Source organism: Diabrotica virgifera, chromosome 3, assembly GCF_917563875.1.
Source record: "Diabrotica virgifera virgifera chromosome 3, PGI_DIABVI_V3a".
Taxonomy (NCBI): Eukaryota; Metazoa; Arthropoda; class Insecta; order Coleoptera; family Chrysomelidae; genus Diabrotica; species Diabrotica virgifera.
The window spans coordinates 155,045,745-155,058,532 of record NC_065445.1 but is presented as its reverse complement, the minus strand read 5'-3'; the positions used below and the strand labels follow the sequence as shown (position 1 = coordinate 155,058,532).

The 12,788-nt window shown below is 33.1% G+C and overlaps 1 protein-coding gene across 1 annotated transcript in view; it reads left to right on the top strand.

Moving 5' to 3' along the window:
- Positions 1–4,892: 4,892 nt before the first annotated feature.
- LOC126881363 (diacylglycerol O-acyltransferase 1) overlaps positions 4,893–12,788 on the top strand; it is a 111,378-nt gene continuing 103,482 nt past the window's right edge. Inside the window, exon 1 of the mRNA XM_050645605.1 lies at positions 4,893–5,235. Within this exon, the coding sequence (XP_050501562.1) occupies positions 5,132–5,235 (104 nt within the window). The 5' untranslated portion in view covers positions 4,893–5,131. The remainder of the gene's footprint in view (positions 5,236–12,788) is intronic.

Genomic DNA, 12,788 nt, shown 5'->3' with positions numbered 1-12,788 from the left:
CCACAATTGAATTGAAAAAATAATTTTATTAACGTATCGACGCCCAAATCGGATGTCGTTTTCAAAATACAAAATATTACTGATTTGTGTTTAAAATATTATGTTTACTAACAAGATAGACCTACTTACATCTGAAGTTAGAATAGTTGGAGGACCCTTTCTAGAATCCAAAGATGTTTTTTCTTTTAATTTGTCCATAAATGTGGCATGGGGAATGTTATACTTCCTCTCAGTTTCCCGTATTTTTGCTCCATCACGAACTTCATTAATAGCATTGACCAAATCGTTTTTAGAATAATTTTTAGGCATCTCAAACAAATAGTTTGATTACTGTACCAATTTATGACCACCATTTTGATCCAGTAGCCGACCACTGGTCGTTTATTGGACAGAAATTAGATCTACGTATAAAAATTAAAGTCCCCTATTCGTACTACTAGCAACAGCTTATTTAACAAATCATCCGTGGATACAAAGCCAAACCAGAAAGCGACCAGCTGGTCGTCTAATGGAAAAAATTTACAATGGTGAACCATAAAGCGACCACCATAAATTAATCACTTAGTTACAGATATTTAGAAAAATAACAAGTTAACTGTATTTATTACACTTTTATTAACGAGTAACATCATATTTCAACATTAAAAAAGGTAAAAAAACATTCGATTTAATTAGATAAAAATTGCTTACCTTCATGTGCATCTAGTTACACGCTCACTGATTGAACCTATTGGCAGTGTTGCCAAGACACCCAAATTCCCACTTCCTTTAAACTTGCTTTGGATGGATAAGTCAACGAAATTTCCCTACATACCTAAGGCTACGGCTCCACGGGCGGGAAATTGACGCTAGCAGTAGCAGTAAAATGAACTTAAGGTTCCGCGGAACGGAATGGGAATGGCCGAACTGTACCGACTACAGGACTTGTGCGTAGTCGGTTCAGTTCGGCAATTCCCATTCCGTTCCGCGGAACCTTAATTTCATTTTACTGCTACTGCTAGCGTCAATTTCCCGCCCGTGGAGCCGTAGCCTAAGGCCACGTAGTATACGTGGGCGGTGCAATAATTTTTGAACGTTCTAAGATTTTCTTAGTTTTAGTATTTGTTTAATGAGTGGTCGGTAACTGGTGCATGGTCGGTTACTGGTGCATTCACCCTAGTTATTTTTTAAGACTATTTTATAGACATAAGGAACTTTACCAGTCCCTTTAAATATATCATTAATAAATTTGTTTTTTAAGTTCCCCGTGCAACTGCCTTGCAACTATGTACCTCTTCAACTCTCTTTATTAAATTTAATCGTTTACAAGCATTTAACCCAAACAAAGGCTTACCTACATTAATCACAACAATCAACTTTATTTTATATTCTTTACCTTTGACGACACACCTAAGAATTACATGACCAATAGCATTTAGGCTAATATTCATTAACTATTTCCTTGCAAGCATTACATTTTTTGACAAATTCTAGAGGTAAAACATTACACTGGGCACCACAATCTAGCTTTATATCCAAAAACTCATTATTAACTAATACAGTTTCAACCCACTCTTTTTCTTTCTTATTGTATTAATTGTAACGTGCTAACATTACCTACCTCTATCATGTCTACAATGTCTTCATCGCTACTTTGTTCTACCTCGTGTACATTTCGTTGAATAAATTGCTTAGACCTATTAAATTGTGATTTTTTCACTCTACACCCTACAGCAAAATGGTTAACTTTACCACATTTATTACATACCTTTCCATAAGCATAACAATGTCCCTTGCCATGGTTGAGACCACATCTAAAACAGTCATAGGATTCCTTACCACTTTTATTAAACTCTTGTCTCCCAACAGCTTCACTACTTTGTTTTCTTCCTTCACTACTGAGTTTTTTCTTTATAACAGCATGAACTGTTTCTTGTCCTTGTAAACTTCTCGCCTGAATTTTTGTAGCTTCTGACGACCTACACATTTCTTCAGCAGTCTTCAGATCTAAATTATCTTTACTGAGTAACTTTTCTTGCATATTCGGGTCGCGAATGCCCAACACTATTCTATCTTTAATGAGTGACTCTTCTTGAGTGTCAAAATTACAGGGTTTTGCCATTACTTTTAAGTCTTTTAAAAAGTTGCCAAAACTTTCACTTTCAGCTTGTGAACGGGAAAAAAATTTAAACCTGTGATATGTCACATTACTACGTGGTTTACAATACGGGTCAAAAGCTTCCGTTACCTTTTTATAATCCTTCTTGTCGGCCTCCGAAAGGTTAAAGGTGTTGTACACATCTAGGGCTTCCTCCCCAGCAGCAGTTAGAAACAGGGCTACTTTTCTTTCATCAGACTTTTCTTCCAGGCCTGCAGCCAACAAATACAAATCAAATTGTTGTTTGAACTTTTCATAACTTTTTGCCACGTTTTGGTCAAAACAAATGGGTGACGGCAACTTCAAATAAATTTTTAGTTTGGTTTATCTTTCTTTTTATTGAAACTATTTCCTTACTTAAAGGCTCCATGTGTTACATACCTGACACCATGTTTCATATGTTAATAGTTGCGAATCTTATACTATGTACGTAATGATACAAGTATCATATTATGTAACATTGAAACCCTGTATTTCGGTTATTATCAATTTTCGTACTAAGGTAAGTTAGCTTAAATCAACCTATTAAACACCCTGTAGAAAACAACTATGTATTAGATAATTTAAAAAACATACAGTAAAAGCAAAAAATTATAAAATATTGAATTGAGTATTGACATTAAAGTGTATATTGAGACATGTTATCATTGGGAACGACCAGTCTGATGATAATTGACTGGCCTCATTCTCATCAGACTGGTCGTTCCCAACTTCCCAATGACAAAATTACTCAATATACACTTTAATGTCTACTCAATTACTCAATTCAATACTTTATAGTTATAGTTGTTTGCTTTTACTGTATGTCTTTTAAATGAAGATGGCATATAAAACAACATAGTGTTACTCTACATCCCATCAGACTGAAAACAATGGGAACCTTCTCTGGTTACACCTCCGAGGCTTCTACAATTTGCAAGCCATACGGATGCTGAGACTAAGGAAGATGAGGGAATTTTACAATTTATAATGCACGTCCCATCTGCTCAGCGCAGTAAAGTTCCAACGAGCATGGTTCCCTTCGTACTCCAATCAGAGTAAACATGTAAATCAAAAATGAATAACCATTTTCAATTTCGTTGCAAAACGAAAATACAGCCGCACCATATTCTAGTCCAATCAGAGAGTGCAGCAAGTACCTCTACCGGTTTCAAAACTTATTAGTCTCTCCTCAGGAGGCCATTAGAGTGAAAACTTTGTCTTTTGCTAGCAGTTGCCGCTAGGGCATCTATGCCATTTCGTTCGTTGCGATCCGGGACTGCACGCCAGGGTTTGTTTTGGTTGGATCAGAGAGAGCAGCATATGTGCCTCCTGATGAGAGACTAATAAGTTTCGAAACCGGTAGATGTGCTTGCTGCACTCTCTGATTGGACTAGAATATGATGCGGCTGTATTTTCGTTTTGCAACGAAATTGAAAATGGTTATTCATTTTTGATTTACATGTTTACTCTGATTGGAGTACGAAGGGAACCATTCTCGTTGGAACTTTACCGCGCTGAGCAGATGGAACTTGAACTATAAATTGTAAAATTCCCTCATCTTCCTTAGTCTCAGCATCCGTATGGCTTGCAAATTGTAGAAGCCTCGGAGGTGTAACCAGAGAAGGTTCCCATTGTTTTCAGTCTGGTGGGATGTAGAGTAACATTATGTTGTTTTACATGCCATTAGAGTGAAAACTTATAGTCTTTTGCTAGCAGTTGCCGCTAGGGCATCTATGCCATTTCGTTCGTTGCGATCCGGGACTGTACGCCGGGGTTTGTTTTGGTTGGATCCGAGAGAGCAGCATATGTGCCTCCTGATGAGAGACTAATAAGTTTCGAAACCGGTAGAGGTACTTGCTGCACTCTCTGATTGAATTAGAATATAATGCGGCTGTAGTTTCGTTTTGCAACGAAATTGAAAATGGTTATTCATTTTTGATTTACATGTTTACTCTGATTGGAGTACGAAGGGAACCATTCTCGTTGGAACTTTACCGCGCTGAGCAGATGGGACTTGAACTATAAATTGTAAAATTCCCTCATCTTCCTTAGTCTCAGCATCCGTATGGCTTGCAAATTGTAGAAGCCTCGGAGGTGTAACCAGAGAAGGTTCCCATTGTTTTCAGTCTGGTGGGATGTAGAGTAACATTATGTTGTTTTACATGCCATTAGAGTGAAAACTTATAGTCTTTTGCTAGCAGTTGCCGCTAGGGCATCTATGCCATTTCGTTCGTTGCGATCCGGGACTGCACGCCGGGGTTTGTTTTGGTTGGATCCGAGAGAGCAGCATATGTGCCTCCTGATGAGAGACTAATAAGTTTCGAAACCGGTAGAGGTACTTGCTGCACTCTCTGATTGAATTAGAATATAATGCGGCTGTAGTTTCGTTTTGTAACGAAAAGGGTTATTAATTTTTGAAGATATAATTGTTTTCTATACATTTGACTTTTTTGTAATTTTAGTTTGCAGTTTGTTATTTATGGAAGACTACGTCCTCGCCCTGATGATGAGGCAAATAATGTAAGCCTCGAAACCGGTTGCCCCACATTTTTTTAACACCAATTAAATGCAAACTCAAAGATTGCGAGTATTGACCTGATTTATATCCAATAGTATATTGATGGTATTATATGAACTCGCATTGGCGACCTTTTCTCATCATTTTTTATAAAATATAAAATATTCAGAATATGAGATTACGCCCGTGAGCGACAGTATAGACACAACACGAATTAACTAAATTGACAGATAAAAGTGGGGTTATGTTGTGGTTAGATGTTTTGTGGATGTTTTGTCTGAAGTTCAAAATATCAAAAAAGGTGCGCCAAGGAAATAAGTATAAAAGTGTTTTTTGGATTGTCTCGATAGATAAAACCTGATAATGATATTAAAGGTCAGAAGCCATCGAATCTGCTAGTTCGTAACACGCGCATACTAACAGAAAACTGAAAGATTTGTATAGTACCAAATAATTGTTTTTGAAAGAAATTTTGTATTATTATTTAGAAAAAAATGTCACAACCAGATGGACTTCGTAGAAGAACTAAAAGTGTAACTAGAGCCGAGGAAATTCAAGCCGAAAATAAAAAAGCCAGGAAAAACCAACCCGACAAACCGTAAGTTTAACAAAATTTAATTTTGTTTTATTAATTGGGTTTAAATATATGTATTACTAGCAATTCAACTTATTTACAGTAGGAAAAATGAAAGAATACCCATGAACGAACATATAAAACACGCTGTATTTTCCGGTCACCATGTCACACAAAAAATTGGCCAGCGCAAGTACATGTAATAATTATTGTTTCATGTACTTGCACTGGACAATTTTTTTTTGTGACACGGTGACAGGAAAATACAGCGTGTTTTATATGTTCATTCATGGGTATTCTTTCATTTTTCCGACTGTATTTAGCATCAAACAGTAATTAAATACATTTTGTATTATATAGGTGTCTATATTTGAGATGACATTGAAACTATTTATCTGTAATTGTTCAAAAACCAGTTTATATAGGAGCCCTAACAACTATATGTTGGAACAAGCAGTTATTTGGTGAATAAAATGCCAATTTACCGAAATTCTTTTGTTTAAATTTTTTTTAAATGTAATTATGAAATTAACAACATTTTTTATGATGTATGGAATTATTTCTATGGTTTAATTATATATTTTATGTTGATTGCTGTTCAATTAATTGTTTAATAATCGAAAACTGCTGACAACTAAATATTGGAACATTTTTTAATATTCCTCGCGTTTTAGCGTGCCTGGCGAGAAACGCGTGAAGTTTTATCAGCTTGACCGAAAGAAGGGTTTGAAATCGAACATACGAGTAGCTAGTTTGTTGCCAACAATAATTAAAACGCGTCATTTGAGTATGAATAAAATAACAACTGTAAGTTTTATTATCAATAAAGTACAATAATGGTCCGTGGAAAACCTACTGATCCAAAGGTGCGAGAAATTATTATTCATCAGTACCACCAAGGGAAAACAATGCGTGAAAATCTCAGTGAATTGACTGTAACAACAACTACTGTGTTTAATATAATTAAGAAATATGGTGAAACTGCCAGTATTGATGTTCGCGGCAAAAGCTCAGGCCGTCCAAAAGCTGTTTCTCAAAGGAGTTTAAGACATTTAATCAGAATATGTAAGTCGGGAAGAAAAAATACACTACGAGAAGTAACTGGTAGATGGAAAGAGAAACTGGGATGAATGTTTCCAGAGAATGCTGTCGCAAATATATCCACAAAAGCGGTCTTAGTTTTTATAAGGTATGTTTGATAGGTTCTTATTTGCGATATAGATTTTCTATTTTTTTATTTATTCGAATAGGCCCAAGAAAAACCATTGTTGATGGAAACTCAGAAAAGGAATCGTTATATTTGGGCTAAATCAAAACTTTCGTGGACCAAACTTGACTGGAACAAAGTTATCTATAGCGACGAAAGCAAATTTGATGTCTGTGGGGAGATTACCAAAAGCGTGTGATTAGGGAAAAGACAGATGCATTCCATAAAGATTGTCTCAAAATTACTGTAAAGTTTCCACAGGGCATCATGGTGTGGGGTTGTATGTCAGCCAAAGGGGTGGGAACTTTACATTTTACTGAAGACATAGTAAACGCAGCCAAATATCAAGATATCCTTGAACATTCATTTTTACCAAGTGCGCCAACCTTATATCCATCCGGAGATTTTATCTTTCAACAGGACGGAGCCTCATGCCATATGGCTAAATCTACCAAAAAATGGATGAGAGAACATGACATTAAAGTTTTGTCACATCCTTCTAGTAGCCCCCGAATCTTAATCCAATAGAGACACTTTGGCATAAAATGAAACAACGCCTGCCTAAGAAATAACCCTCAGCGTACTTTGCCACAACTACGTACTAAATTTCAAGAAATATAGGGTAGTTTCTCCCCTTAATTCTGTGAAGGCCTAGTTGATATAATGCCTAATAGAATTCAGGCTGTTATTCAAGCTAAGGTCGACGTTACGCCTTATTAATTTTTATTTTAATTTGTTAAAAGTCGCTTGTTCCAATATTTAGTTGTCAGCATTTTTCGATTATCCAATAATTAATTAAGTAGTAATTAACATAAAATATATAATTAAATTGTAAAAATAATTCTACACACCAAAAGAAATGTTGTTAATTGCATATCTACAATTAAAAAAAAATTAAATAAAAGAATTTCGGTAAATTGGTATTTTATTTACAAAATAACTGCTTGTTCCAACATATAGTTGTTAGGGCTCGTAGAAGATGCAGGCTAGTCATTTTCAGGGCCATCTTTCACCTAGTAGATGCCTTGGGCACATTAGGAAAATTGGGCCCCTGGTATATAATAAAGCACTATTTGGTTAGAATAGAAAAAAAAAAAACATATATGCAAAGTTTTAACTTGATTTTTATTCCTTTACAGTAACATTAGATAACTATTATGAATTATGAAGGAGCGTTCCCCACTGCAATTTGTTACAATAATGCTTAAAAAGATTATCAGTGCCAAGATGTTTTCAATTTTGTTCTCTTTTAAAAGATGATATGGATAGCGCTAATCTAAAAGGAACCAAGTGACATTTGACAAAAAATGAGTTAACAGCACCAAACGACAGCCAGATATTCACTTTAATGTGTAAAAAAATCTGTATGTCTATGGAGCTTCTAGCGACAGCTGTAGGAAAAAGGTCCAAGCGACAATCGAAAAAACAGGCAGTTTTCTGTAATATAAAATGACCCAAGCAGTGGTTTCTTTTATATTTTTGCAATAAATGCAACCAAACGACCTGTAAGGCAGTTGATTCCTTTTATAATATTGTAAACATTGTAACAAAATGACATGCCAGGCAGTTGGTTTTTTATATTATTGAAAATATTTCAACCAAACGACATGCAAGGCGGTTGGTTCTTTTTATATTATTGCAGTATTTGTTACCAAACGACATGCAAGGCGGCTGGTTCCTTTTATATTATTGTGGACATTAAGTCTTTATTCCAGTTTCTTCAATTTTACAAAATTAAAAACTTAAAGGATTTTGAGGATGATATTGAAGGATTTGGTTCCTTGCCTAACTTTGATTTGAACTCAGAAGAAATTTAATAAAAGACATATTTTAGCAAAACTTACGTTCCTATACTTGAATATTAGTTTTAAAATAATCAACTATTTTCAATGGTATATACAGTATGTCCCTGTAAGTTGTATCCATATGGAAAACTTTTTTATTATAAATTTTACGAAAAAAAGTTATTCTTCATAAAAAGCTCTGCATGGTCCAAAACCTAAGATTCAACCATCAGATATAAAATTTTATGAATATTATACGAGATATGTCAAAAAGTTTGAATTTCACTCAAGAGTAAAGTAGCTTTATTTTTCACAATATTGAAAATTGCTATTATGAAAAGTTGTTTGGAAATAAAAACTATATTCTAATATGCAATTGCATCCTTCTAATTGAAAAAAAAATTTGAAACATTATGGATAACTAACATTATTTTCAGTTTTTTCAATTCTGTTAACTCTTTTATTATTAATTTTACGAAAAGAAGTGATTCTTAATAAAAAGTTCTGCATGGTCTGAAACCTAAAATACAACCATCTTATGTCAAATTTTATCAATTTTATACAAGGTATGTCAAAAATATGAATTTGGCTCAAGAGTAAAATACCTTTATTTTTCACAATATCGAAAATTGTTATTATGAAAAGTTATTAAGAATTAAAAACCATGTTTCAGTATGTACTTACATCCTTCTAATTGAAATATTTTGAACTATAAAGGTACTTTACTTTTGATCTAAATTTATCTTTTGACATACCTCGTATAGAATTGACATAAGATGGTTGTATTTTAGGCTTTAGAGTATGTTAAACCATGCAGAACGTTTTATTAAGAATCACTTTTTTCGTAAAATTAATAATAAAAGAGTTATTAGGATTAAAATTACTGAAAATAATGTTAGTTATCCATAATTTTTCAAAAAAATTTTTTTCAATTAGAAGGATGTAATTGCATATTAGAATATAGTTTTTAATTCCAAACAACTTTTCATAATAGCAATTTTCAATATTGTGAAAAATAAAGCTACTTTACTCTTGAGTGAAATTCAAACTTTTTGACATACCTCGTATAATATTTATAAAATTTGATATCTGATGGTTGAATCTTAGGTTTTGGACCATGCAGAGCTTTTTATGAAGAATAACTTTTTTCCGTAAAATTAATAATAAAAAAGTTTTCCAAATGGATACAACTTACGGCCGGTTTCACAAAGTAAAGTTAACTTGTGGTTAAGAGATAACCAGAAGTTACGTCAAAATATGCGTTTTAGTTTCAGGTCAACGGAAAAGTATGGTTTTTTTTTTTTTTTTTTTTTTGAGTGAATTTGATGGCCTTGGCCGAGCCAATTAGCCAGACATTTTGTTATTTTAAAAACAAACAAGTTTGATTTTTCAATCAGAGGAATTTTTTCTGTATTTCTAACTCTAAATACATAACAAACTAACATTATTATCTACAATTATTATCTAAATAATACTCTGTTTTGGTTGTTCATTTTTATTTGTAAATTTTTATTTTTTTTGTATTTTTTTTGCATTTTTTTTTATATTGTTAATTTGTTTTTTTTATTAATTTTTTTATTGTTATTTTTTATAAATTGTTTTTTTTTACTACGCTAAGACGTAAACCCGATTCATCCTCGCGGAGGTTTACATCTTCTTAGTTTTTTTTTTGCATTTTTTATTTTTTTTGTTTTTTTTTGCATATTTTTTTTTTGTTTTTTTTTCTTTTCTTTTTCTCTTTTTTTTTGTTCTTTTCTTTTTTCAATTATAATATACAATAATTACTTAAATCTACAGGATTTAAAACAAAATAACAACAAAACAAACATGTTTGTTTTGTTTTAACAAACATGCCTTTTGTTTTAACAAAATTTCTTAAATACAGGGTAAATTTTATTGCTACAATCTATATTTACAATTTTTGATATGTTCGTAAATTGTTTTTAATATATTAATCTCTTCAGAAAAAATCAAATTGTTCAGGTAGACGGGAAGTGGAATTTTTAGTATATTAAGATTATCATAAAATTTGTTTATATTTATTGATTGATGTGAACATTCGAGGAGAATATGTAGTAGATTACCTTCTTTTCCACACTCACAGTTAGGTGACTCTGTGAGACCCAGATTGTACATATGAAGGGGGGTAAGAGCATGATTACATCTCAATCTATTTATAACTCTTATGAAATGGCGATTTGATACAGAATGAAACCATCTTTTAATGGGAATTTCAGGTCGCATTTGTTTGTAATTACTACCAGTTCTCGTGTTTCGATAATACCTTTGCCAATTTTCTTTTTGGTGTCGTCTACTAATAATATCAATATCCGAAATGGGTAGTAAGTTCATGGGAAGTTCTTCGCCTATTTCTAGGGCGGATTTGGCTAGCCTGTCTACTATTTCGTTACCCCTAATGCCTGCGTGTCCCTTTATCCATGATATAATGATGTTTTTTCCTAAATTTGCAATTTTATTATAAAGAGTCATAATTTCCAGTTCTATATGATTGAGTTGTTGGTACTTATGTACGTTAGTTAGTCTATCAACGACACTCTTACTGTCTGTAAATATTATGCAGCTATAGGGTTCGTTACTAAATATGTGTCTTAAAGCAAAAAGTATCGCTATCATTTCCGCGGTGTATATCGATGATTCACAAGGCAATTTGAATAATTTTTTAAATCCACTTTGAATATTGATTATTGCACATCCTACTTTGTTTTGTACAACTTTTTTTTTGTACAACAGCAGCAGTTTTACAACTTTCGCACCACCATTGGTTTGAGATTTGTCTCTTATGTATGACGTTAGATGAAAACTTCGGTATTGCTAAATTGGCTGCTTTATTGATGTTTGCTATTAACTGTTGATAATTACCGGGAGAATTTTCAGCTTCTAGTACAGAGGTGTATAAGTCCCAATCGGCCTTGTTAAGATTCCAGATCTTATGAAAGTTTTCAGTTGGAGATGAAGTTGTATTATCTGTTTCCATGTTTATGATAATCGGAAGATGATTGGATCCATGAGGATCTTGTAAGACACTCCACGTTAAAAAATTTGAAAGATCTTGAGTACAAAATGTTAAGTCAATAGCAGATGGACTGTTACTAGTTGCTAATGTGGGCGACCCATCATTCAGACATATCAAATTACAATGATCAATACTTTCTAAAAGTTTTTTACCATAATTGTCTTCAATTTCACAGCCCCATGCGATACTGTGGGCATTAAAATCGCCACCAATAATAAAAGGCTTAGGAATATCTGTAAAGAATTCCAACCATTGTCTTTCAGATATCTGGGTTTTTGGTTCAATGTATACTGAGACAATAGTAATAGGATTTTTGTTTCGAAAAATTTGAACTGAAATACATTTATGAGTGAAAGGATGTCTATTTTTAAGATTTATTTCTTCACATCTTATGTTTGATTTTAATAAAATGGCAGTTCCACCATACCCGTCTGCACGATCTGATCTAAAGCAATTATAACCTTTAAAATTATAATAGTATTTTGATTTAAACCAGGTTTCTGAGAGTAATGCTATGGAAATTTGATTTTGATATAGCAGATATTCTAAATTTACTTTATTAGCTACTGCTGAACGACAATTCCATTGCAGCATATTCATATTTGTGATGTCTGCGAATTTGAAGACAAGGGTTGGTTTACATGATTACTAATTAATTGAACTATTTCTGACTCTGATACATTAAAATTGTTTGTTTGTTTTATATTATTTATAATATTGAGAACTACTTCTAAAACTAAACTTATTGTTGAATTTAATTCCTCTGATTGTGATTTTACTCCAACTGAGTTTTTTAAATAATGTTGACTATTAAAAATTCCTCCCGAGACAAAAGATGAGTTTGGTTGAGAAAGAATTTCTTGTCTTGAAATTTCAATGGGATTAGGGCTAATTGGCCTGTGCCTTTTGTTTGGGCTTGAAGATGTAGGAGAAGAAAACATGTAATTAGTAAAATTATTTTTATACGATTTGGGTTGTAAATTCTGGGTCTGTGAGAATTGTGGTTGAGAAGAATGAGACTGTATTATGCTAGATGGGGTAAGTCCAGATTGAATCCGTTGGGGATAATTTGTCGAGGAAATTACACTATTTTCCATGGCAGAGGTATTAAGAGCGACTATGTTGGCGTATGTATTTTTTGGGACCTGTTTATTTGCATCAAAGAAATTAACATTGGAAGAGCTCATGGTTTCCTTCACAATTTTTTGCCTTTTAAATTCTGGACAAGAAGATAAATTAGTTGTAAGGTGATTTCCTTGACAGCTAAAGCAACGTGGTAGGTAGTCAGTACTAGTACAATCTTTTGTGGTGTGGGATTCCTGACATTTACTACATCTCGGTCTACTTCTACACTGACTACCTAGGTGGCCGAAACGGAGGCAGTTATAACATAATAGTACCTTTTGTTTGTAGGGTTCTACTTCCTTAATAACCTTATTAATAGAAATATATTTTGGCAAAATTTGGGATTTAAAAGTAACAATGCAAGACTTAGTAGCAACATATTCTATTGACTTACCTTCATCTGTAATTTTTTCTACTTTACGGTTTA